Genomic DNA, 25,366 nt, shown 5'->3' with positions numbered 1-25,366 from the left:
ATATTTTCGCAGATAACACCAGTTGCTAACGAAGCACGCAACAAGTATAAAAACATTAGAAAATCGAACAGCATTCGATACTTGAGAAACCTGTAATAATAAGCACGTAATCAATACTGTACAGCTGGTTTGAGATTGCAGTTAAATTGTCACAAACTCTATGCGATGATAATAATTTATTATTATCGTACTGTTCATGCACTGCACCGAAACGGTCCGTGGAGATTTCACATTAGGTATAAATGATCACGCGTTAAGATCAATAAGCCGGTGTTCCTGCATGTTTCTAGTGGAAACTGCAGTTTTCATTCTGTAAAATACTCGGTATCAAATTAATTCTTTCAGTATAAAACTCGATCTATGTCGGAGAAATTATCGCCATTTTTCTAGCTCTGCTCTCCACGATCAGCCATATGTTAAAAGGATATTCTTCAATTCTCCTTTATCGACGAAAAAGATAATATCTTGGACGTGAATCAGAAAGGAAAGTAGCAAGGAGTAGCAGAGAGCTATTGAAGTGAAGAGATGAGATAGTGGCGGATAGTTGCTCGTGATTGAACACGTTGTCACTTGGGCAAACGAATGCGTATCACCCTGTATCACAGATTACGGGTATCACGTATCGTATGCAGGCGAGTTTGACGTCACGTAATACGATCACGTTCGGATCACGATTTGATATTGGTAGAATACTTTAGTTTGAAACTGATGGTTTATTCAAGATTTAAAATTCGAACTAGTACATTATGTTAGAGAATAAAAATCTGTTGCCAAATTTATTTATATACAATTAACGTCACTGCGCTTTTGCATTTATAAAAAAAAAAATATCACGTTTGTATAACACTAGGGACGTGCACTTCCCACCTGACTCTTTTACAAGTATTATGATATTTCCTTCTCTGGCATAAAAAATAATTTGCGTATTAGTCAATTTTTCAATTTTTTTTTTTTTTATTTTATTCGATACGAGATTTGAGTTGATATTCTTGTTTCTCTTTTCCTAATGAACTTTCAGAATCAGGCATACGCACGATGAAAGACGATTCCGTTTGTGATCATTCATAATTAATATTACTTGTATAAAAATTTTAGAGTTTTTTTTTTCAACTTTAAACGTTTCACTGATCATTGTCACCGTCTTCAGTATACAGGAAGGTGAATTTTGTAAAATTGTCCGATTCGTATACGTTTGGGTCGTTTGATTTTTATACCTAATATTAGACTTTTAATGATATAAGAAAATAATATTACGTAAGTATTTTCACTTTTCTTCAAGAGCATCACAGATGCGATACATAATTGTAATTTACACATGACCTGGAAATAACCATCTGTGCAATAGATATTCAACTAATGTGATTAGAAAGAAGGCCTTTTTTTTACCTTGAACCACACAAAAGCAGATTATAACCTACGATTATCGTCAATTTCCGTTTATCGTGTACAGAGTGCAAAATTATTGTTAATTGAAAAATTGTACTTGTTCATAGGCAATCTAAAAAATACGAGTATTATTAATCCATGAGAGACTTTGAACAATATATGGAAACAAACAATAACATGCCGGTATCGAGTTGGTAAATCGTATTTACGTATAAGCTGCATCTGCACGACAGCTGTTGTTGCTAAATGTACCCAGATAGTGAATAAATAGCAGTGAAAAGGTGAGTCTCACAATCAATCATTGGGTTTCGGTTTGCGTGCGTACTGCATTTTGCAGGAGTTTGCTGCAGTGAATATTTTTACTCTACGACATATAGAAACTAAAATTGCTAATTAAATTCTACTCACCGTCAACCGATGAATAGGATTGTCTTATCCTGACAGGACGTTAAAAAAACCAACAATACCTACCGTATCTTCATCAGACATGGCGCACTCCACATCTTCATTGACCTGCAACGCAAGTTTCCTGGGACCGACCCTGCAAGAGATGTGCGGAGGATCGAGTTACTACCTCTTCATGTCTCTTTTGAACGCATTCGCAATAAGGAAGCAAGCTATAGGTGGAACTTGCGAACGAGTAACATCGATCGTATCGCCAAACAGAGAATACGACTACGTCGTAATTGGCGGTGAGTTATTGGACCAGAACCCAAGACGCCAGGCGGCATCGTTTTGGCGCAAAAACTGTATCGTATTTAATAAAAGGAATCCAAACGATTTTCGCTCTGCATTGACTTGGTATAACAAGATAAAAGTCTACTGGAATGACGTGCTGACTAAAGAAGCTCGTATCAGCGAATGAACGTGAATAACACACCTCTTTCATTTACAGGCGGTAGTGCAGGTGCCGTAGTGGCTTCAAGACTCAGTGAGAATCCGAAGTGGAAGGTCCTGGTGCTGGAAGCTGGTCCCGATGAGCCACCAGGTGCGGAAATTCCGAGCTTTTTCAACGCTGTTGTGAGTAAGTGCGTCAGAGTCCAATAAAATTTGAAGCTGAAGTAATGCCGAAAATCCACTATCAAAATGCCACTTCTTACAGCATCGAGTCTCGACTGGGGATACTCGACGACTAACGAGAGCTACGCTTGTTACTCAACAAACGGTTCCTGCACATGTCACTCCGTGAAAGTTCTGGGTGGGAACATGGTGCACACAGGGATGATATACTTGCGAGGCAACCCGACGGACTATGACAAATGGGCTGCTCTTGGTAACAAGGGGTGGTCGTGGAAAGACGTTAAGCCGTTTTACCTGAAGTGCGAAGACAATCGAGAAATCGACAGAGTCGGAAGATTTTGGCACGCTACGGGAGGGCCACTTTCAGTTCAGAGATTTCCGTACGAATTTCCCATCACGAAAGCGATTCGCGACGCGTCTTTAGAGGCAGGTTTCGGCACCAGCGACGACCTTAACGGAGATCAGCTTACAGGTTTCAACGTCGTTCAAACGACTACCAAGAACGGCGTCAGACAAAGTACCGGTACCGCGTATCTGCGCCCCGTCAGGGACCGCAAGAACCTTCATATTTCTCTCAACTCCACCGTCGCCAAAATCATAATCAATAATAAGACGGCCGTCGGAGTCGAGTATTATCAGGTACTGATTAATGGTCGAAGTATTTGTGAGTACCCTATTTTCTTAAAATAACAACGCATTAGAAAGAAAGGCAAGTGTGAAAATCTAAAAAGCTGAGTTTCACATAAAAGTACAACATAAGAACGTTTGCATATACAGGGTCGCGAGAAATTCTTCAAGACCTTGGCATGACGACTTGTTAACTATTTCATAAATTTGAAAAATTCCTCTACAGAATGGGCAATTGAAAAAGGTTGCTGTCTCCCGTGAAGTCATCCTCTCCGCAGGTACAGTAGGCTCGCCTCAAATTCTGCTACTCTCCGGTGTTGGTCCGAAGGAACACCTGGAGTCTATGGGCATCGAAGTGGTAAAGGATCTGCGTGGAGTTGGAGAAAACTACCATGACCACATATCGTACAGCGTCGACTTTACCGTCAACGAACCCGACGTTTACGACAACAACTGGGCTGCTGCAACCGAGTACTTCGCTTTCCAGACTGGCCCCCTGTCTGCTTCTGGACTGGCTGGGTTGGCCATTGCGCTAAACTCCAGCAAGTCAACCTCCGACTATCCAGACATCCAGCTGGCAGGGTATGGCTACATCGCGGACTGCGCACCGGGTGACATTGGGGCCCTCCGCAGCAAGGGAAAACGTACAGTGAGCATATGGGTGGGATATCAGCATCCGAAAAGCAGAGGTACGTACATACGTTTGCATGCCGCGATGTCGTTGGTAACAGCGATGAAAAAGACTGCTGTTTTTGGTGCTTCAGGAAGAGTACGTTTGGCTTCGAAAAACGTTACGGCGTTGCCTGTGATATGGGGTAACTATTTGGCCGATTACCGGGACGTTGAGGGTTTGATTGAGGGCATAAACTACACCCTCACCTTGTCGAAGATGGAGGCGTTCAAACCCTACAACTTGACCTTGACCAATCAACCCGTCGCCGCCTGCTCCGATTATACTTTCCTCACCAACGAATACTGGGCTTGCGCGATACGTTGGAGTCTCAGCCCCCAAAATCACCAGGTTGGTTCGTGCAAAATGGGACCCCCCGATGATGCCACCGCCGTTGTGGATCCCAAACTACGAGTTTACGGAATAAACAGACTTCGCGTCGCAGATGCCTCGATCATGCCACAAGTCAGTATTATTGCTGGTCCAACAATATGTACACGTGTAATAGTTCAATTCTGAATTACGTCGTTTGGTAGATTCGAATGAACCTTGTTGGTAATTTTTGAATATGATTCAATTGTACAATTCAAGAAAGAGTGTCTACATCGAGATCATCGAAATGTTATCTGTCTTAACTTTGTCTGCGTAGATCATTTCTGCCAACACTGCAGCACCAACCGTAATGATTGCGGAGAAAGCAGCCGATATGATCAAGAAATCTCATCAACATCGATCGTGTAAAAATTACTGAACTTCCAAACGAGGAATTCCAACAGAAAATGAAAACTAAATTCAATCGAAGTAATGGACGAACTATGCGATAAGATCAGTAAGCTGATAGTTTTGTAACAAATATTAAACGCCAAGATGACTCCCAAAACAGTTAATTACATAAACTCGTTGTTTTCATTTTAATGACATCAGATGATGAAAATAGCTCATCAACGCCTTTTTTTAACACTGTTCAATGTGGTTTGATATTATCAAAATAAATGGCAGATGGTTTAATTTTTCAAAATTTCGCATCTATAATTGGTAAAGATAAAATTTTCAGAAACGGCACAGAACGATAATCTCCGGATATTAGACGATTTGTGCCGAAGTTTTATAACCACCATCCTCTTGAATTTAAAGAGTCTGGCAAGGTCGAGAGAAAGAAGGAAATCGGTGGCCAACCGAATGACGACTTAATTTGAGGTTGTATTTTTGCGGAGAACTACGCTCTCAGAAGTAGGTAGGTAGGTAGATAGGTATAACAATGGTTTTGAAATTTGCTGAGAAGAGACGGGACGGGAAGGCCGGCCGACCACGGGACCATGACTGCAGCAGTGCATCACGGTCGTAATACAAAGGCACCTATATATCCAAATTCCGAGAGCACTTGCGGGCTGCGACCGATTGGTCGATCGATCAAACGAAGGAACGGGGAGATCGAGATAAAAGCTTGTCGTTTGAAAAGTTGGCCCCATGGAGCAACCGCAGCGAGACGAGCGGAGAGTCGAGAGCCGCGTCGAACGGAGCGAAGCGGAATGGACCACACGCATCGCGGCGTGTCGGGTCGGAACTCGGTATATACGTAACTCTTTATACGGTGTAGTTCGCCGGGATCACCGACGAAGACGACGCGTCGCTGTGCCCGGGACTGACAAGGACCGAGTCCTACAGGCGAGGACCACCCACGTCGATGGCGCAAAGGCGATATTTAGCAGAAGGCAAATCGGTCCGAGGACCACCCACGCTCGCCTCCGACACCCGCGATTGTATACGTCGACGCACACGCCGACGGACGGGTACGTCCGTACACGAATGCACCATACATAGTTCGTAGTAAACCGTGTATATATCGTATTTTAGCCTGTGGACATAGACAGGGTATAAGAGGGAGTTCATTGTAGTTCCGTTGAACAGCGGCACCTGGTCTGCCCCCGCAAAAGGGTTCCGGGGGAGGGGGGTGAATTACAGGTGTCGAAATATTTGTTTGGATAATTATACTGGTGGTAAATTAAAGGAAGGTCTTTTACGCGGTAGTTAATGCGGTGTTCTTTGATAGGAGTTCAGGCCGGTATAGTGCGGAGGGTGCGAGGTGTCGACATTTTGGTTTCCTTTTTTTTTTTTTTCCTACCTCTCAAGTTACGTCGGACAGAATGCCGGAATGAAAGCACGGAAGCTGTACGTGTAAGCCTGAAATATTACTTTATAAACGCTTTGAAAACCATGCTGTGACCAATTTTATTCTTCGAAGTCGACGGATGGAACCCAGTGTGTAAATTTCTTATTTTACTACCTTTCGAACCGAGTATTAGCGGAGCGCTTGATCATGTTACGCGTAGATTCCTCGACTCCAGGTCACCGCGTATAATAGTTTAAGGCTGTCGATACAAGTCTGTCCGAATCGCCAAAAGCTGAGTGAAAGTCACAGGCCTCTGAGTTCCCGAAAACACGTCGGAAAACACTAAATTGCCTCTTCAATCTCATTGTTTGACCTCATTGAGCTAATTGAGGGAAATATTCTTTGTAACTAATTGACACCCAAGTTACCGTTCCTCCGTGACGTTCCCTCCGTTGAATTTGCTTATAATTTTTCGAAAAAAAATCGTAATAAGCAAGCCAACGACGAACTTGTTTCTCTCTGAACTATAAATTCAATGACACGTTATAGTGAGAAATGTCTCACATAATTGGATCAACTATGTCAATGGCAACAATCTCTTCGTGCAATCAAAGCACGCGACATCCAGTACAGAAGGTAGTGAACTCGACTAGGCAGAATGGTAAAGTGAAACATGTGAATAGTAAAAAGAGCCATATTTGCATGGTTGAATAACAAAACAGAAAAAAAAACAATATTCATAAATCTTACGCATTGCACAGACGATCGAAGACTCGCAACAATACGGGATATAAACGTTTTCCTTCCGCTGCAGTCTTTCTCTGGTATTACAATCCGGTCGTGATATCAGTGGGTAGAAAGAAGAGTCGAAGTGCGGTAGCGGGCGGCGTGTTTACCCGGGTCGTAGAATGTGCTTCGGCTACCTACGCGCCCCGCAACTAATCGTAAGAGACCGCATGTACAGCACGCGGCACAATGCCATGGAACATACCTGCGCAAACGGAGCGTCGTACCGGGATCGACACGCTCTTGATGAGCGTCCGTCGCCCGGATCGAACGAACCGCGCCGCAGGCTCAGAGGCGAGCCGAGGACCACCCAAGAAGGCGCCAGCCGCCAGTCGCCACGGAAGTTGGCAGTCGTCGTGCCAGCCTGCGGGTCCGGTATCCGCCGCCTCCGAACGCGAGCGGCAAGTCTCTGGGCTCGCAATCCCGTCAAGCCCTGATACAAGATCGACCTACTTGCGCGAATGATCTGACACGGCCATGACATGGAGCATTGTGCAATTAGTACATTGTGTATCTAGGGCGGAAAGTGAGCGATTGAAACTCGCACGAGCGTATATCGCTTTCCGCCCATGGTACACACGATAATTTTTTTCCACAACTTGTACCGAAAGTTTGCCTTTAAGTGCACCAGAGAAGCGGTACACCGCTTCATTTTGCGCCCGCCAGAATTTTGCGCCCGCTCATTTGTCACCGGTCGGCAAAAAAGCCACTTTGCGCACACTTTACATGCACGAAAAGGCATACTTTCGGGGCAGGTTGGACACAAAATTATTTTCGCACGGTCAAAAGTTTATTATACTATTAGTCGCGCCAAAGATTGAAAGAATCATTCGTGTATCAAGAGGAGGAAGATCGCCAATTTTGTATTCAACAATAATGCAAGTTTCTGTATCGATATTGCACGTTTTGCACCGTTGGACGAAAGCGAGTGATATTATTATTATCAAAAAATTAAACGCCACAAGTTCGATACCGGAATTCTGATGAATCCTTGCAAGGCTTAAAGCATTTTGAACTTCACGATAGGTGTTCGATAAGATGTAAGATTAACGCGGCGCCGCGGAGGCGGCAACCTTTCACTTTTGCCAGTGTAAACGTGGAGTTGGTTGCAGCTTTCAGGCGCTCAACCCTTCGGAGTTCTCCAAGAAAGCAGGGAGTTCATTTTTCTAGAAGCGAAAAATCTTTGCCCCAAAGTTTGACAGCAGTTCAAGGTTTCGAAACCGATCCACTTTTTCAAACTTAAAACACCGTCAATTTTCAAATAGAATTCTATTAAAATTTCGCACACTTTTTCACCACTATATGACAAACGATCCGAGTTCAGATGGATCAAGCATTTTCTCTGGTATCCTGTACGATTCCACATAATTTATCCATAGATGCAGAATCGTGTTTTCTACAATTTTAAAATGACAGTTGCTTTGAAAGTTGATTGAGCTGCCGCTGGCGGTGTTCGATTCGAACGCGAAAAGCTGCGTCAACCTCTCCGCATAATTCGTCGACATGGAGGAGCGTCGAGGCGCATATGAAGGGTGGAGTTACCGGTACGCGTCCGGAGTACGAAGGCACGCGTAATCGTGGATCCACATACGCATTACCGCCGGATGGATCGTGGTTATTACTATTATTACGAGAAGAGCCCGTTTAACGCGATATAGGTGCTGGCGGAGGTGGGTGTCGCCTCCTGGAACCGCGGCCAGGGCTAATGTGGTGCGAGTGAGAGACCACCCACCGCGTGCCCAAGACCACCCAACGCGAGTCTAAAACGCTGTCTCCGGATCGTTCACGGTATACATACACCGGGTCCTAACGTATGAGCTCGTTCACGTGTGTCATAAAATCACACACGTATATTCACAGAGAACGGCTATTGAGCGTCCGCTGCCTGCCTATCCGCCTCTTTCGACTCCCCGATTCACGATGCATGGAAATTAGATAAAACCGCGATATCCGCACTGCCCACGTCATTCGATTATAATCTAGTGACGGTGCTTTCGTTCGACAATTTTTCGCTTACGTGCCGAACGAAACTTAAGCGATGTCAACTAATATGGACCCTGGGAAATACGGTATAGATTATGATACACAATGAGTATCAATTATTGCGGCTCGATGGTCGCTCAATGCAAAATAGTGAATGATATTCATTGAGTAACGAAATCGTTTTAAGCTTCGGGATATTATATGAGTTTGCAATTGTGTCGACAGTATGATTGCTGAAAAATGTTCGTCACTATGTTATAATAACACTCGCAGCTGATTTTCAATCGCTATAAGGCTAGGGCACGCTACTGTTCAGCTGGATTGCGTTTTTTGCAATTTTTTCATCAATATGAACTCTTATTTGCGACCGCGCAAACGCGATGATAAACTAGCTTACCATTCCCGAACGTTTGAAGCGATTTCAACTTAAAGATCCAACATCGCCTTAACAGGCGAGTTCATGAAAATCATAAAGACAGATGCATCTAGTCTTTCCTGTTCTCATTGTTCTCATGATGGAAGACTAAAGAGGACAGAATTTATCGTACGTCCTAGATTACAACATTCTTGATGTGAAGATTTTCAAAACTTCTGTAAATATTGAAATCAAGGTGCGATTACTCCCCACGACGCATTCACTTTGCCTAATCTCAAGAAGATTGCAGTCGCGTAATGGGATAAAGACTGTCTTCAAACGAGCCGTCTTGAAGTCAAAAAACGTTGAAAAAAGGCAACTCACATTTCACCATACACATTTATTCCATTAAATGCTATTACGAGTTACTGTGAGACGGATTGGGTCCGTGACTATATTCCCGTGAGTGTTTTACACACAAAGAAACACACACGTATATGCACATACTCGCTGATGTATGATTTAAGACGCAGGAGTGTGGAAAGAGTGAGGCCAAGAACGCGAGCCGCTATATCCTGCCTACCTACCTACGCCAGGTAACGGTACTGTCGCAGATAGATCGCGGCAAAGATCAAAGCAAGATATACAGCGTTGGCGAGGAGTTAAGAACGCGTGTGTGCTTAAGAGGCGTATGGCTAACCCGCGATAGTCAGGTAGCATGGTGACCATATCTAATATTGTTAATACATGCGTACGTATAACGCATATCCAATGGATACAACGGATTGTTTATCAACAAACCGGTGAATTGTTACGCAGACAATGACAATAGTAGAATGAGCTACGCGATGTGATTTTGCGCAAGAATGGGCGACGAATTTTTCGAAAAAATTTTACGGTCGCTTTCACTCACGTTTCTAGTCATCTTCCTGCATATTTTTCAGATTCTTGGTTCACGAAATCCTGTAAAGAGGACAGGTTTTTATTAGTGAAAAGCAGAACCTCATTTAATCAGCTGCGAGTCACTCGACACTTTCAACCCCAACTAAAAGTTCGCAGAAAGTTCTGTGGGTAGTTAGTTCAATAAATGGGATTCTACTGTGTAGCGAAAGGAGCGAATTTATCTTGCCATTATTCGATTTCTCTTTTTGGGTATTGATAATGGTATCGATGCATTTCGATTTTTATCATTATTGAATTTGAATAAATTTATACGTGGGCGTCGGAGGATGTTTTATTTTTATGGCGAGACCCCATAAAAAATGACTTGTGCCGATTACAGGTCGTTCTAGAAAATGATGTACTCGTACAAGATCACATAATGAATTTCCTTGCACGGTACAAGGTACACCTCGATATATTTTCATATTTATCCTGAAACCCGGAAGCAGGTTTTTCGTTAAAATTGTTACATATGGTACAAGAAATACGGAGGTAATTATGATGCGCCGCAGTTACGTCCACGTAATGTACTGGTTACAGCAGACGGTGTTCAAAGCGTGACTAAGATCCCGTACACCACGAGTAAATCGATTAACAATAGACGTTGTTAACCGCAGTTTTCGAATCACGGCACAACGCCGCTGCATATATCGGGAATCGTCGGTATGTGTACATATGTGCCTGTAATAAAATTATAAAAACGCGCAGCTTACGCGCGCATCTCGCGATCGCTCTTAACGGACGTGCACGTACACAAGAAGGGGAAACTCGACGGGGGTATGGGGGAAATGAAACGCAGTCGGTCCGTCGATCGTGGGTGGTCTTCTTCCCATTTAGGGGTATTCGTCTCTACGCACACGTCGAATCGGTCTATGTAGAAAACGCGCACCGCTTGGCTCGCCGCCCTTCTTCTTCGGTTGCAGCCTCACCTCTTCCTCCTCAACCGCGACGTTCTTGCGCGCCGTTATAACACCGCGGTAGCCGCCATCCTACGTCCGTGTTGCCACAGCACGTTGCCGTATCTACGTCGAACCACATTGACGCTGAACACAGCTCGAAACTATTACCGGGGAATAATTACGGATGATATGGGTACGTGTAATGTTGTACAGGCGAACCCCGACAGCTACTGCAAAAGGCAACTTGTTACGCTCCATGTATTTACATTACTCGTAGACGAATTATTAGGAGGAATAACGGACAGGCCGAATCAGTAATTGCGCGCAAGCAAGGTGAGCGCAGTAATTAAGGGGGCTGCCAGGAGTCGAAGGTCGTCGCGGTTCAATCGAACGGAGTATCTTGGAGAAGAGATTTGGAACCATCTGGGATCGGTTCTCGTCTTGCAAGACCGCTGGTTATAGAGCTCGATACCGAAAGTGAGGAATGACGGGGTGACTTTATTTTCTCAGAGACTCGGAATCGAGAAAAATTCATGGGAGAAAGGGTCTACTACATATCCAAACTGGAGCTCAAGCATGGATCAACGGAATGTCGGACCTTCGGGTAGAGAAAATCAAACTTGAACTATTTTCTTCTCTTGAGCGATAACGAGGCTTCAAGTAGTTACTCAGATAAGTTCGGGGAATTTTAGAATTGAAAGCAAAAATGTGGCATTTAGCTATAGAATAGTATACCATAACCTCGAAACAAGTATGAGAATCAGCTAGAAATCTATTACTTATGATGTTTCGTTAAATTATCGAAACCTGTCTGAACCACTACTACACGAGCAGGTTATACGGTTGTAAAACTCTATCACCTGACATCACCCAAAATATGATGCAATCTCACTGTTCAGGTTATGGAATGCGATTTTTTTACTCTGTCGGTACTCCGACATCCCCCCAAGATGAAGTTGTAGGTTATCTTCCGGGGGCACGTCCGAACTGAGCCAAGGAGTCACGGAGACCGACCAGTCTACCGAGTCAGACGATTCCTCGGCTAGGTTATCGTTAATAACACACGTGTGCTTTGAGCTCTCGTTTGTACGGACAAGTTGATGTATGAGTATATGTATAGGTATGCAATGCATATTGCGACACCTACGTCGATGGAAAATTCATTTTTATTTCTCATGCTATGCGGTGCGGCGCGATTCGTTACGCGTGAATAACACCTCGGCTCCCCTCGCGGTCGTTCAGTCACGATTCAAGGCCCCCCGCGCTCCGACAGCGTCCAGCCCGCAGCATCTACCTGGGCCCGTGGAATCGACTTGGGAATGTCCCTCCTAAAGAGTGAACATCCGACTGAAATCTGCCATGTTTGTTACATGCAGAAAAACGTACGGTGAAAGTTTGGGTACTGATTAGTGAACTGCACCGTGATGAGAATTGATTTTACCAGTATTTGTAGATATTAATTATAGGAAGTGGAAGATAAAGGAGTCCATCCTCGTTCTACGATTCTTCTGCACTCTGTGTCCTTTCATATCGTACAGTTTATTGCGTAAGCCCATTGCGAATTTGCCCAAATATCAGGTTTCGAAAATAACACTTATTGTTAGTTTATTTTACGCGATACGTGTAAGGAAAAATGAGAGCGCTTAATTTGTTTTTCGAATTCAATTATTTTGAAATCTTGAAAGGTAATCACGTGAAACTGGACTTAATCGGGTTTGCAAAATATATTTATTCTTCGGAACATGCGATAAGATTGAATTGTTTTTCAGTTGTTGACGTTGATTTCTCGGGAAAGGTTTTAAAAATAGTGCCAATTAGTGTATCTTCCAATGTACCGAATGACGCCTATTGGGTTTTTTTCCGCATTTAATTGTCCGCAACGACGAGCGCTTTTATTTTGATCAAATTCAATTTCTTTGAAATGTAGAAACGTTGTTATCACGTCGAACTCGACTTAATCTGGTCTGCGTTTATTTCGTTCTTCTCATTATCCGATAAGATTTAAGTATTTTTTAGTTGTGACGTGAGTTCTCCCCAAACGTTTAAAAAGTATGAATTACCCTTGAAATTTTGTTTCAAATCTAATTGTCAACAACAATGCATCGAATGTAAAATTATTTAAGAAAAGAAGTAGCAAAACTGTTGGACCAGAGTTTAAAAATACTCAAACATCCATTATATAGGAGTAAAAGTTTTCAGCTAGTAAGATAAACGTTGACATGCGTGAAAATAGATCACGCGTGTTCTTTAACGGATTTCACGGTAAAGTGCCAGAGCAGTGAACTCAAGCAAGATTGGTGTAAAAATCCGAACCTGCGCGCAGCATATTCTGTACCAAATCAAATTTAAGCCCTGAAAAGTGTCATTCTGTGTGGCCGAGACCGATCGGGACAACCCGGTGATGCGCACTGAGCATGAGTAGATATTATAGCCTGAAATTTCCACATAAGCATAACGAGGGAAGAGGATGCTTTCAACGGTGATTCACCGAGCCAGAGGTGCGACTCGAGCACGTATAGAGTGCAGTTTTTCAACTCTAAGTGATAGGGTATCACACAGGCGCATAGGCAACACCCGAATTCGACTTAGACACGACGGTAGTGCGCACGCACACGTCCAAGGCTGGGATCCGTGCGCGTGCGTGCGTGCGTGCGTGCGTGCGTGCGTACGTTGGTACCCTGCACGAACGCGCGCGCGCTCGCAAGTGTGTAATGTTTTTGCTCGAGGGGAAATGGTACCGCGTGTGTGGTCCGAATTTCCCCTCACCCCGTCCTCTCCTCTACGTTCGGGCACCCCGCCGCGCCGCGCGCACCGAGCGCCAGCCGCCGCCACTGTGACCAGCGCATATTGCGCTCAAAGCGCTGAGCGTTGCCTGGCAACCGGTGACGCCGCGTTCAGTTTGGACCAATCGGAAAACACCCGATTCGATCTCGGCTACGCTCGGTTGAACTCGACTCTGACGTCACTGGTGTCCCAGGTACGTAACTAGCCATTCGTGAATGCGGAACACTTGTGAATACTTTTTATCCCTCTTTTTCTGTTTTTTTTTTTTTCTCGTCTGGCAATTTTGGTACCCGAAGATGTAGGTATAATATACACCTTCTTATTGGTCCAAAATTTTCAATGTGACTGCAAATAGACCAAAGTCACGTGAATTCTTTTAGCCACTTGGTGTCTAATTTCGTCTTCTGGTTAAAATTAATTAACTTGAAATTGCCACTTCGTACGTACAGGATGATGAAAAATGTGAAATTGCAGAATCGAGGAATTTTCTATTTCGGAGTAAATTATACCATCGGCATAAATTGCGGAAGTAACTGGAGGTCTTTTGAAAATTGCCGAGAAAAAAACAATATTCTCTTTACACAGAACGAAATACTATATCGTCCATCTCGCTGAATGATCCGAGTACCCACGGTGCCCTTTGATAGTTGTACCGGTCCTGCCGACGAGCGCGAGAAAGATGCAGCGTTGTTGGAGAGGGAAGGAACCGGGAGAAAGGGAGCGGGAGGGATGATGCGGCATGGCTGCCGGCTGGCAGGGGCGAGAGGTGAGGGGAATAAGTGATAGAGCGAGAGCGATAGAGAGGTAGGGATAGCGGAAAAGAGAGGGACTGCGACTCGGGGGCCAGAAGAGAAATGTGGGACTGTGAGTCGGTTAGTACGGACTTGGACCGTTCGAAGTGCCGGTCGCGGTTAAGTTAGCGAGAGAAGGAGTACAAGGCTTGGTTCGCAGCGCTTGCCGAATAGTCGTCTGGGAGGATCGGTGCAGTGACAGTAGAACAACAATAGCCGCAACGACTGAACGATAGTTTGAAATTGAAACCAGAACCGCCAATATCAGCGTGATAGTAATGAGCAGAAATTGAAAGAGGAAAGGAAAAAGAAAAACAAAAGATTAAACGAACACGTTTTAGATCGTTACGCGCAAGCTACACGCGATACGCACCCAGCATTCGTTCTCGAAGCCTCGTCCTCGATCCAGAAAAAAGAAGATCAAACCGAGTAAGGTGCTAACCGTAGGGGTTATACGAGTTACGAATGAGGAATGAAAGCGCGAGGCTTAACGAAGAGTGCAACCTTATACCAGGAACGCGAATTGTCTATTCCTCGCGGTAGACGCGCGGCGTGAAATCGTCGCCGATCGTCTCGTGTATCAAACCGGCCTCCGTCTGACGAACTCCAGCGTAGTAAATACTCCCGTAAAAGGGGAAGGACGGAAGGAAGGAAGGAACGAAAGAGGGGAGAAACGAGAAACGAGGCGGTGCTGACTCGGGTTGACGGCATCGAAATCAGGAGCAGGGGACCGGGCCCAGTCTGTGTTTACCGACCAAGTTTCGCGGGTCCCAAACGTGACGGAGTGCGTGCGTCGATCGTCAGTGTGAGGATTCGAGCAGTTTGCAGTTTTACACTTGAATATATGTATATTCGGTGGTGCGACTGATCGCACGTAAAATTGTGCGCGAGTGTTTGACAGGGTTGTAGGGGAAGGAGGCGGCTTCAAGCTGCGGTAGTTCTCCGACAGTTAGTTTGACGCCCATTTATTAAATCCGGGTGACGGATATGACGAGGATTTTTTTTCCCGCATTTAGTCGGGGCCCGGAGAGCCGGAAGTAGGTTACTGTGAAACGCGGATAAACCGGGAGCGAGTTTTCGAGAGGGCAGATGCGTTGCAGACCATGGTCGCTCCGTCCGGTCCAACGGGGATCCTAGCGGACCACCCTTCCGGTTCTGAACGGTTACACGGGCCCGCGCCGTCCCAAACCGACCGCGAAACAGACCTTGACCAACCCTCCTCGAATGCGAGGTACGCCGGAAGTACCAGACACAGGCACGAAACCGACCTTTACGTCAGGCCCAGCTGGACCGATGCCGCGATCGCTTTGGATCAGCTCGAGAAGGTAAGAAGATGGAGAAGAAATTTTGATATTTCAGAACCATGAAACTCTAGGGTATCTGATTAGTTTTACTCTCGATGGTCCTCTCAAAAGTATCTCCGAAACCAAACATGCAATCCTGATTCAATCGTGCGAGGAGATTCTGTTGTTCAAGTTTGCACTAAAAATTCAGCGGAGCGGAAATCGGAACTTTGAAACGGGCCCGAATATAACTGTACATTCCACTTTGAAAACTCAACGGGCAGCACGAATCATAATACTGCTCCTCCTTCTCCACCTCGTCGTCCGTGACCTAAGTCAATTTCAATCGCAGACCAGCGTAGAGGTTTCCGAGACCTTTTCAAAAGCTTTTACGGGTCTTTCGAAATCGTGATACCTTACCACACGGATTGGTATGCACCCAGCGAAAATTCATGGCCTTTTACATAAAGACTTCTTTGTGATATGAGACTCATTCACATTTTTTCCTTCACTTGGTTTACTCTTCTTTTCTTCTTGTCATTCTCTAAATTTACTTTCAAACTGATTTATAGGAAGAACTATATCACGATTTCCTGAAATTGTGTTATATCTACATTATAAGTAGCAGTATTTGTCCGACAGTCGAGGATTATGCCTGACTCTTTCCGTACGACATAGTTGACGCTACACGGAGAATCGAAAAATGAGTCCATTGCAACTGGGAAGGGTCAGCCCTCGACCTCTAGCACCAGCTTTCTCGCCATTCTCCTCTCTCGATCTTCAGCTCTCTCGACTTCCTGGTTCTGCATAACCAGCAGCGCCCCCCACGGCTCAGAGCGTTAGCTGAAAGATGGAATCATAATTTTCGTGATAAGCAATTGTTCTGCATACTGGACTGTACCAACCATGATTACGATAGTACAAATACAGACAATTAAATTGGGATATAAAAAAATCTCCTGATATCCTTTCCCGCCATATCCATATGTATATTCATCATAGTTTAATCTACAAAGAGATAAAAGCTCGGGTAAAAGCAAGCTTCCAAACGAACAACGACGCAATTGACATCGTTATATGCTAACCCATCAGAAAACGGCGAACCGTTTATAACCTGATTTAATGCTCCTCGCGTATGTGTAATAATAACGCCTTGCAGTTTACGAACTTGATTAACTGTCGCACCTTTATAGGTAAACTATACTTATACCAATGTCTCCATGCGCAAGCACAACCACGTGGTTACGCGTAACGTGGCCAAGAGAAAGTACTTACATAGTATGCGTCATACGTAAAGTATAAAAGCACGATTTATGAACATGTTTGAATATATTGACGCGATGCGCAATCGCGGTTTAACTACATAAACCATGTACGTACGTATGCGCATGGTATATGTACATATGGTTCACGCATGTGTAAAGAGACGGACGTAGTACCTACATACGGATACTCTGGTATAGAATGGTCGCACTTGTCAGTTGCATCCCGTACCGTCCGGTCCCACCGAGCGTCACCTTCGTCTTCGTCTTCAGCTCTCACGTCGCGTCGCGTCGCGTCGCATCGTCTTCGGAGTCCTGAATGTGCAGCGCGTAAGATTAAAGGTGCCGCCATCGTGTGCGGCATACATACACTATAGTATATAAGTACTAATAATATATACGAAGAATCCCACTAGCCGTTCCCTCCTACGGTCATCAAGAGTCTCTGCGCATGTGCCACGTAATCTGTTATCGATTACCGACCTAACGAGATAGGAAAAAAATCTTTTAAGAAACTAACATTTGCGCAATGTAACATTTTTAGTCAATTTGCGATAAAATTTAATGGTATCTAACAAGTCGGTTTAGAAAAAAGTTTTCCATTTATTTTAGCTTGTTTTTAGTTTCAGACAAATGACAACGTTTGAACAAGGGTTGTCAATAAAATACTGAATTGTTTCCAAACCGTAAATTCTTATCACAAATTTTGGAGGACGCTGTATTACAGTGGTCATTTCTCGAATTTGAGACATCTATATACCTACTGCAAAGTACGGCGGATTGTGCGACAAGCATTCCGAAGAGCGCATCTGTACATTGGCATCTAGCTGCTAGCTGCCCGGTACCCATCAGGCATGGTCTTTCTCCGAATCGCCCTTGCTTGGGGCCCGGAAAGAAAACGCCGCGGTAGCGGTAGCCGGTGATTCCTTTGATCTTGACGAGGGGATACACGCCCCTCGTCCCTGTTGCCCATAGCTCGTGAACGAATGTCTTCATTTTCGACTTTCGTTGATCCGTGGGCCCTCTGGTGGCGGCGGGAAATTCTCCCGTCGCTTTCTCCACACTCCACACTCGACACTGTAGGGCTTGTTTGGAGTCTGGTGTAGGCGTCAGTCTCCTCGTTATAGGTACGCCGCTATTTATACGTGCCCGTATGCGTGTGTCAAGTACTTCCACACAACACTCGCTTGACGATATCAGCTGTTACGTCCGTTAAAGGGCGCGAAAGTAATGCCTGAGAGAGAACTGCAGACACGTTACGACAGCTGAAAATTCCCAAGACCCTGGAGACTTGGGGTATTTTTATTCGACTCGTCTAGTCCCTGTAGCAAGGTCGTTATCACACCAGTTTTTCCGATTCGAAATTTATCCGGATCGCACAACTGACAGTTCGCAAAACATCATCACCGCGACAAAGTGATTGTCTGCAGTAGATCGTGATAAGACTTGAAAGTGTATCACAACTTGCAAATTGTAAAAATCTTGTTTCATTTTCGGCCCTAAAGACCTCTATGCTTCGAAATCCTGAGTACACCCGGTCATCGTGAAATATGTTTCATACCTACGGTCGGTACGAAAAGCTGGATCTAGCGCAGGTGCAAAGAAGCAAGAAGCTCGAGGCCCGGGGCTTGTGGTGGTGGGAGAGGTGCAGATTCCTCGCGTCGATATGTGTACATACCTACCTGTGCCCGACACAGGCGCATAACGCGGGGTACAATACGCGTGTTATACCAAGGTGAGGCAAAGGTGCACTGCGGCACACGGATGACGATATTGGAGTGTATGTATCGCTGTTCGTTCCTTCGTCTCCGTCCTTGGTGGTCCTTGCGGGAATTGAAGCGAGAGTCGAGGAGACGCGCGGAGAATAGGGTTGGTGGTTGCGTGTGGTCCAGGAGGGATATTGTCAAAGTGACCCGGGTACCTTGGGCCGGTCCGGGGTCCCAGTGTGGCGCAACGTTGCCGGTTATATCCAACTCCTGCACACCTTTTCTTCCTCCGGGCGAGTAGATCGGCGGTCCCTGGATGTTCGGAGAGTAGAGGTATCCACTTCTATAATGTTGAAGATTGATCCTAGCGCGAGCCTCAGGGCGTGCAGGATTCGAAACAAAGCTTCTCTTCTCATCGGTTCGCTCAGCGGTAACGGAGGCGTGAGGCCACGATAAGTATAACTCCTCGTCCGAGATGAGAAAGTCCTGAATTAATAGCAACGACGGTACCATGGACCCGGAATGGGACATGTGACCCTACAGTCGGAAACCGTTTCAGCGGTTTTTCATCATTTTCATCATCATTCCTCGTGTAGAGAGCACTCGAAATCAGTAAGCTTAAAATGAACGCAACATGCTTGAAGGCACAAATCAGGCGATGCACTGGGAGAATAAATATTATCCGAAATTGTGCGAGCATCTCGATGCTATCTTAATTTAGGATGGTCCAGCAGCCTACGGATGATCCTCCTACTCACTTACACTTGTGGCTGACTGCGTGTGCGACTGCAGTGTTATGCAAGCCAGCCATACACGGCACACCGGCCTGAGGAGTGCGTTATACCTCGCCTTGGGATATTAGTAAGCCACGGTTAGCACCTGCCCTCCTCTTCCTTCGCTTTTCTGTGTGCCCCGTGTCCATGTGTGTGTGTGTGTGTGTGTCAAAGTGTAGGTACATACGTCGTTTCTCGAAAATATGTTGCCGCCCTCCGTTTTGCCTTAATATCATTTTATCCCCTCCTCAGGCGACGAGTCCGGGTCTATCGTAAATTATTCATCGCATAGCCGACGATCCTCGATAAATATCCTGAAATTTGACTTGCATGTTCTGAAAAATTCTCAGAACTCTATTCGTATAACGTTGCATACCTACTCATTTCTCAAATTCACATCTGGTTCCTTCCGTCTCTCACATACCTGTAGCTTTGTTTTCTGTCACAGATTTTCTGTTGTTGTATTATTCTCTGTTCGTTTCTTGACATCGGTAGAAAAATGTTGCCAATTGTTTCTAATCTTAAACACGGAACTTGTCAATTTTGGTTTGCATGTAAATTTACAATATAAACAAACGAAACTACCTAAACAGAGAATAAAATCTAACTAGTCTAGTCTAGGTCTAGTGGAGTAAGGCTCAGGTCGAGCATCTCTAGATACCAGGTTCGATTCCTGGCTCCGTCGTTAATTTTTCGAAATCACCAGTTTTTCAAATTTATATCTCCAATAAAATTTAACCTTGTATTCTTTTTTTATGGTTACTTTTTAGGGGAAGGCGGAGGGTCAAAGGTCGGCCGTGTGGATTCGAGCGCTCCTTCAGGATCAGCTGAGCCAGCTGGGATACTTCCTGCAGAGGCACGCAGGGAAGGTGCTTTTTGTCGCGATACTGGCTCTAGCGACCTTCTGCGTTGCGCTAAAGTCGGTCCAAGTTCACAGCCGGGTAGACCAACTATGGGTACAGGGTAAGTGCATGGCACAGATGTTATCATTGTTGTATTCACGGTTTTCGATACCAATCGCGAGTGTTATAAAAAAGGAAACACGAACTTTCATCAAACAGTCCAAACAACATACTAGTGATCGTATGGAACGGTTTGAAAAATCTTGACCAAGCGATGAACAGACATTGACGAAGGTTTTTTTCCTGACGCAGATCGTGAATAGATACCAGTTTATAAATAATGATGGAAAAACACCCGATGTAAAAGATTGGCCCAATTTCCGAAGAATCCCTTGGCTATTATCATGTGTATATATATATATATATATATATATATATATACAGATGTGTGGGTATACGAAATTTATAGAGAAAAATCATCTCTTCGTGTACCCCTGCAGTAATTTTGCCACCGGATGATGATATTATAAAGTAGTGTGTAATATCGAGAAACGTCGGCGAGTTGCGTGTTTCGAGAGCGATCGTAAGAGGTTCTAATGGCGGCTGTCAGTCAGTCAGCGGATGACCGTCTCGGGCAAGTTCTTCTTCTTCATCTTCCGCGCACGTCTCGCGCCGTTCCTATTCCTGTCCGGCTTTACGAAGTCGGTCCGTCCGTCGGTCCAACCGACCAACCGACCGACCGCGGAGCAACTCGAGCAAAACGATATCGCTCTCGCGACTTCGTTTCTTACTCGTAGCTACAGTACATTAGCCGCGTGTTGGGTGGGCCCCCTATATTTACCCGGGCACCACCATTCTTCTCTGGCATGATTTTCGCCGCGTATTGTTGGCGGGTGGTTATAAGAGGCACAAGTTCCAGGGTACCTACAACACTGCACAACTACTTCGGCGTTGTGTAATTTGTCCACAAATAACGGGAAATTATTTTGCGTTTAAGGTGCAGGCAAGAGGTTGTTACCCTCCCATCACCTCAACCGCTTATCCAGCCTTCAAAACCGGCACGAAGCTTTTTAGATATCCGTAGGTTTGTCCACGAATGTATACGCAGCTGTGGAACCAATCCGCGATTTCACAAAATTCTCTCTGATCGTTTGACATTCTTGAAACGCCGTTGAAGCATCGGATACCGATAACCTTACCTACAAGTCCAAACTAACTTTGGTCCAACGAATGTTGAATCGGTAATAAATAAACCAGGATAAAGTGAACCTCGATTCTCTTTTGATGTCGAAATTGGTAGCCTGTCGCGTCGCCGACAGTTGCAGACAAGGTCCAGATGCAATACGTGCTGCACGCAGCTTGGATCGCTTCGCCTATATAGCCTCTCATACCGGATATCCGTGAGGCAAAGATTGAACGATAGGTGCGGGCATCCAGTTATGGGTTACAGTACCTTCTCCCCGATAGTCTACGGGTCTACTTATTGTAATTTATACCTCCAGTGTAGAGAAGGAGTGAACTCCAAGGATTCCAAGAAAACTTATATAGCAAGATGCAGCAACGAACTGGTAGTAGCCGGTATGCCATAACCGGAAACTGTTTAAGAAGGTCTGAAGGGTGTTCTCGCATGCGCGATATCCTCCGAATAACGTCGACCGAAAATTTCGCCAAGTTGGTCAGGTCAGGCCTTGCACTAATTTATTTTGTTCTTTCTAAAACGAAATCGAAGCGGGGCCCAAGGAAACGCACTGACTGCGGGGTGAACGACGTTGACTGGATGCAGTCCGGTTTCGAAAACATTGAGATGTCAACGACACGACACGGCGCTGCACGGATGGATGATATCTCTCCCGGAGTAGAGTGCTGCATCCGCATATGCGAGTCAAGGCTCCGAGTTCTTCGAAAAGTGTGAACGAACCGCACTGAAGTTACTGGAGTTACTCGAGCTCCCAAGAATTGGCCAACTTTCGAACAAAGTTGGCAAGATGACAAAAGCCACGATATGCAGAATGGGGTTGGTCCTTCAAAAACGACACGATGACGAACCTTACGGGGTCAGTGGGACTTGTGATGAAACATGAAAATCCTGTATCTGTTCCGATCGTATCATCGTCTGCCGTGGTGTAAGAGGATACGCATACCAGAGCATTGAATTGTATGGTTAGTTTGAGCGTAGGTACGGATTTGAGACGCGGTATAAGATAATATGATACAGGATCATCTCGAAGAAAGCTCTGAGACACCTTCGGAGATGATTCATCCGGTTTAGCCCGCTTCACAGCTGTAAAATATGTCGGAATGTAGGCATGGAGGCCCTGCAACGAATGCGCACGCACACCTACAGATATTGTATTATAGTCCCGCTGCAGTCTGAACTTAGTAAGGGACAAGTATCACTCATTCCAGCGTGTCAAGTTCCTTGGAGTGTCGGAGTTCGGGTACATATTGCTAGAATAATCACTTATATTGAGGAATTTACGGTATCACGGCTATAATAATAATAGAAAGAAAAAAATCGGTAGGTCATTTTGTGTCAGAATATGTGATTTTCATCAAAAAGTACGTCCATCCACAATGAGCGAAGTAAAAATAAATCATCCAATTGGTTATTTTTTCAAAAATTTAGGATTCATGAAGGTCAAAAGAGAAATGTATTATATACTTACATTTTCACATCGAGCACCAATGCTCTTCGCTTCACCAAAATCACACTGGAATATTCAAACAGTGGAATTCAACCGCATGGCACCTTGAATTCCTCTATTTATAAATCCATGCACATAGATGTATATAAATACTTTGTACACGGATAAGCGTGTCATAGATCCGCAACCTTGCGGAAGCATAATCATTCCGCATTTCGTTGTCTTCGTAATACGACAAGTAACGGTTTATTGAGGATCACCGGTTCAGCCGTGATCGTCGCGGCTGCGAATTTCGTCGCGAAAGTGAGAGCTACTGATCAAAGCGCGAGCAACGCGAACGCGAATTACGCGAAAGTAAAAGTGATCTTGGTAGATTATACACATTCAAGGTTCGCAATTTTATTTAACCTCACGACCCGCTCGATTATCGATTGAATTGGTGACCCAAAACATGCTCTCGATGATAATTGTAATAATATTTAATTACTATCGTCATTGTTATCAAACAATGATATTCTAAATGTGTAGTGTAATACAGTATGTATACTCATTTTGGCTTAATTAGATACACTAAACAATGATTACAAACCTCGCTGTGATGAGAAATGGAAGTTGGAAAAGAAGATTATTACAGACCTTTGGACGTTAATTTTCAAAAGAGTAGTAACAATTTAAACAAATGATAAAAAGACTAGGAAATCTTAGATTTATAATTTTCTTCGATTAGTTCGCAACTTTCGCCTGACGTTGGAATGAAAGGAGAAAATTCAACGGATGGGTTCACATTCCACGAATACCCCAATGGGGCTTAGAAGATTTGAAACCCCTTCAAGAGTGAATATATTCCATATTTCCCACTTCTCTAGCGTAGAGTGTTGAAATCTGACTTGAATATCCGTCTCGCGTGACGAGGCTTTCGCACTCCGAACGAGTCAGGAAAGTGGAAATGAGGAGTAATCAGACACCCGCTACATTGACTTTGGTCAAATATGAGCGTCGCTCGGTCCCGAGGACCGGGGCCACGGAGGACGAAGGAAGAAGGCACGACGGCGCATGCGGGTCGACTGCTTACATCTTCATTAGGCCCCCATGCCTTTGAGCGCATTTGAGCGAGAGGTTCCGACGAGGATGAAAGAGAGCCTCGGGCCCAGACGGAGAGACCGGAGACGAAGACGGAGAGCGTCCGAGGACCCACCGGGAGGGAATCCGTTGTTGTTGTTATTGTTGCTGTTGTTGTTGTTGCGCCGATGAGCGAGCGGACAGACAGACGGACCACGGGACCAACGAACGCGGCTGTTCCAACAGAGGATCTCATCCCCTCGAAAGAGCACCCCGGGAGCCCGAGGAAGCAAGTATCCAGGCTCGAATCTTTTTTTTGCGCATCTTACGCGAACACCGCTCGATCAACGATTGGCAAAAGTGAGATCCGAGGTACCCTTGGTAATCGAGACGCGTAGGTGAGGCCCGGTACTTCTTTCCTAGTCGACCTTACCGACGCGGTATGATCAACAACTAGATCCTCGGTGCTGCGCGGACGTTTTAACACCTATGAATCGGAGTCTTGGATTAAAAACCGAGGATCCCCGAAGCCCGGTGTCTTGGTTTCTCACTTTTCGAGGAACCGAGGAGTAGGCCTCGTACCTCCTTCTTCTTCTTCTTTTTCTTTCTTCCTTCTACCTCCCTGCCGACATTCCGACGGGGTACGGAAAGCTTCGAAATGAAAACCACTGAACTGGACGGGGCTCGGTTCCGGTGAATGGTCTCCGTGGGTGGCCCGCGGCCAGCGTCGGGGGTCTGCCTCTCCCCTGCCCGCCGGACCGTCGCCCCGCCGTCGCTCTCTCACTCTCTCTCTTCCTTTCCATCTCTCTTTTCGTCTCGCTCGACGCGACGCCGCGTTGTGGTTGTAGGTACCGCATCTCCGTCCTCGGCCCCCGTCATCGTCATCGTCGTTTCAGCCAAGTCCGTACGAACCACCATTGCGGATGATCCGTGCTTGCGCGCATTCGTTGGACGCTGCGGAAACCGCGGCTTATCCCATTCCTTACTAGATGGTGTTTTGCGTACGACGTTCGATAGCGGCGACGCGTGCACTCCGCAACTTTGCGTGTAACGTAAACGTCGTACTACGTCGACCGTTTCTCCCGATCGACGACCGGTAGTCCGAATAACAGCAAGACGGCTTCGATTTTACTTCTCTCTGCTACTAACCGTCCCGCGGGCATCGGTCCGCAAGATATACTTTGGACACACGTGTTCTTGGCGATCGTGACGCGGAAGAAATCACAATGTGGAATTTGCATGTTTTGGATCACATTTTATTACAGATCGTTAATTGCGAATTTATTTTTTTTACCGTCGATGCGTTTAAGGACAGCGCATGTATTTATGTTCGATAAACTTTGCGAATCTCTTTATATGTAATGTTTTGTCTAGCACATTCTACTTGATACTGTACATAATACTCTGTCAAGGACTAGTATTAGTTACATGATATTTCTAGAG

The 25,366-nt window shown here is 45.2% G+C and overlaps 2 protein-coding genes across 2 annotated transcripts in view; both read left to right on the top strand.

Moving 5' to 3' along the window:
* The first annotated feature begins 118 nt into the window (after positions 1-118).
* Positions 119-4,599, top strand: LOC124224715 (glucose dehydrogenase [FAD, quinone]-like). Its single transcript, XM_046636879.2, has 6 exons — positions 119-2,078; positions 2,282-2,410; positions 2,489-3,045; positions 3,260-3,722; positions 3,798-4,168; positions 4,353-4,599. Exons 1-6 carry the CDS (start codon positions 1,874-1,876, stop codon positions 4,452-4,454), a joined length of 1,827 nt encoding a protein of 608 aa, XP_046492835.1. The 5' UTR covers positions 119-1,873; the 3' UTR covers positions 4,455-4,599.
* Positions 4,600-14,453: 9,854 nt separating this feature from the next.
* The window catches only part of ptc (protein patched), a 28,472-nt gene continuing 17,559 nt past the window's right edge, over positions 14,454-25,366 (top strand). Inside the window, exons 1-2 of the mRNA XM_046636873.2 lie at positions 14,454-15,678; positions 20,148-20,340. Of these exons, the coding sequence (XP_046492829.1) occupies positions 15,457-15,678; positions 20,148-20,340 (415 nt within the window). The 5' untranslated portion in view covers positions 14,454-15,456. The remainder of the gene's footprint in view (positions 15,679-20,147; positions 20,341-25,366) is intronic.

This window comes from Neodiprion pinetum, chromosome 1 (assembly GCF_021155775.2).
Source record: "Neodiprion pinetum isolate iyNeoPine1 chromosome 1, iyNeoPine1.2, whole genome shotgun sequence".
Lineage (NCBI taxonomy): Eukaryota > Metazoa > Arthropoda > Insecta > Hymenoptera > Diprionidae > Neodiprion > Neodiprion pinetum.
This window is presented reverse-complemented; position numbering and strand designations above follow the sequence as displayed.

What these genes read in the sequence shown, in the direction of transcription:
- LOC124224715 (XM_046636879.2), top strand. Translation starts at nt 1,874, where the DNA reads ATGGCGCACTCCACATCTTCATTGACCTGCAACGCAAGTTTCCTGGGA. An exon ending in TCAGCATCCGAAAAGCAGAG is followed by an intron (nt 3,723 to 3,797) that starts GTACGTACATAC and finishes TTGGTGCTTCAG; the next exon opens with GAAGAGTACGTTTGGCTTCG. An exon ending in ATGCCTCGATCATGCCACAA is followed by an intron (nt 4,169 to 4,352) that starts GTCAGTATTATT and finishes TTGTCTGCGTAG; the next exon opens with ATCATTTCTGCCAACACTGC.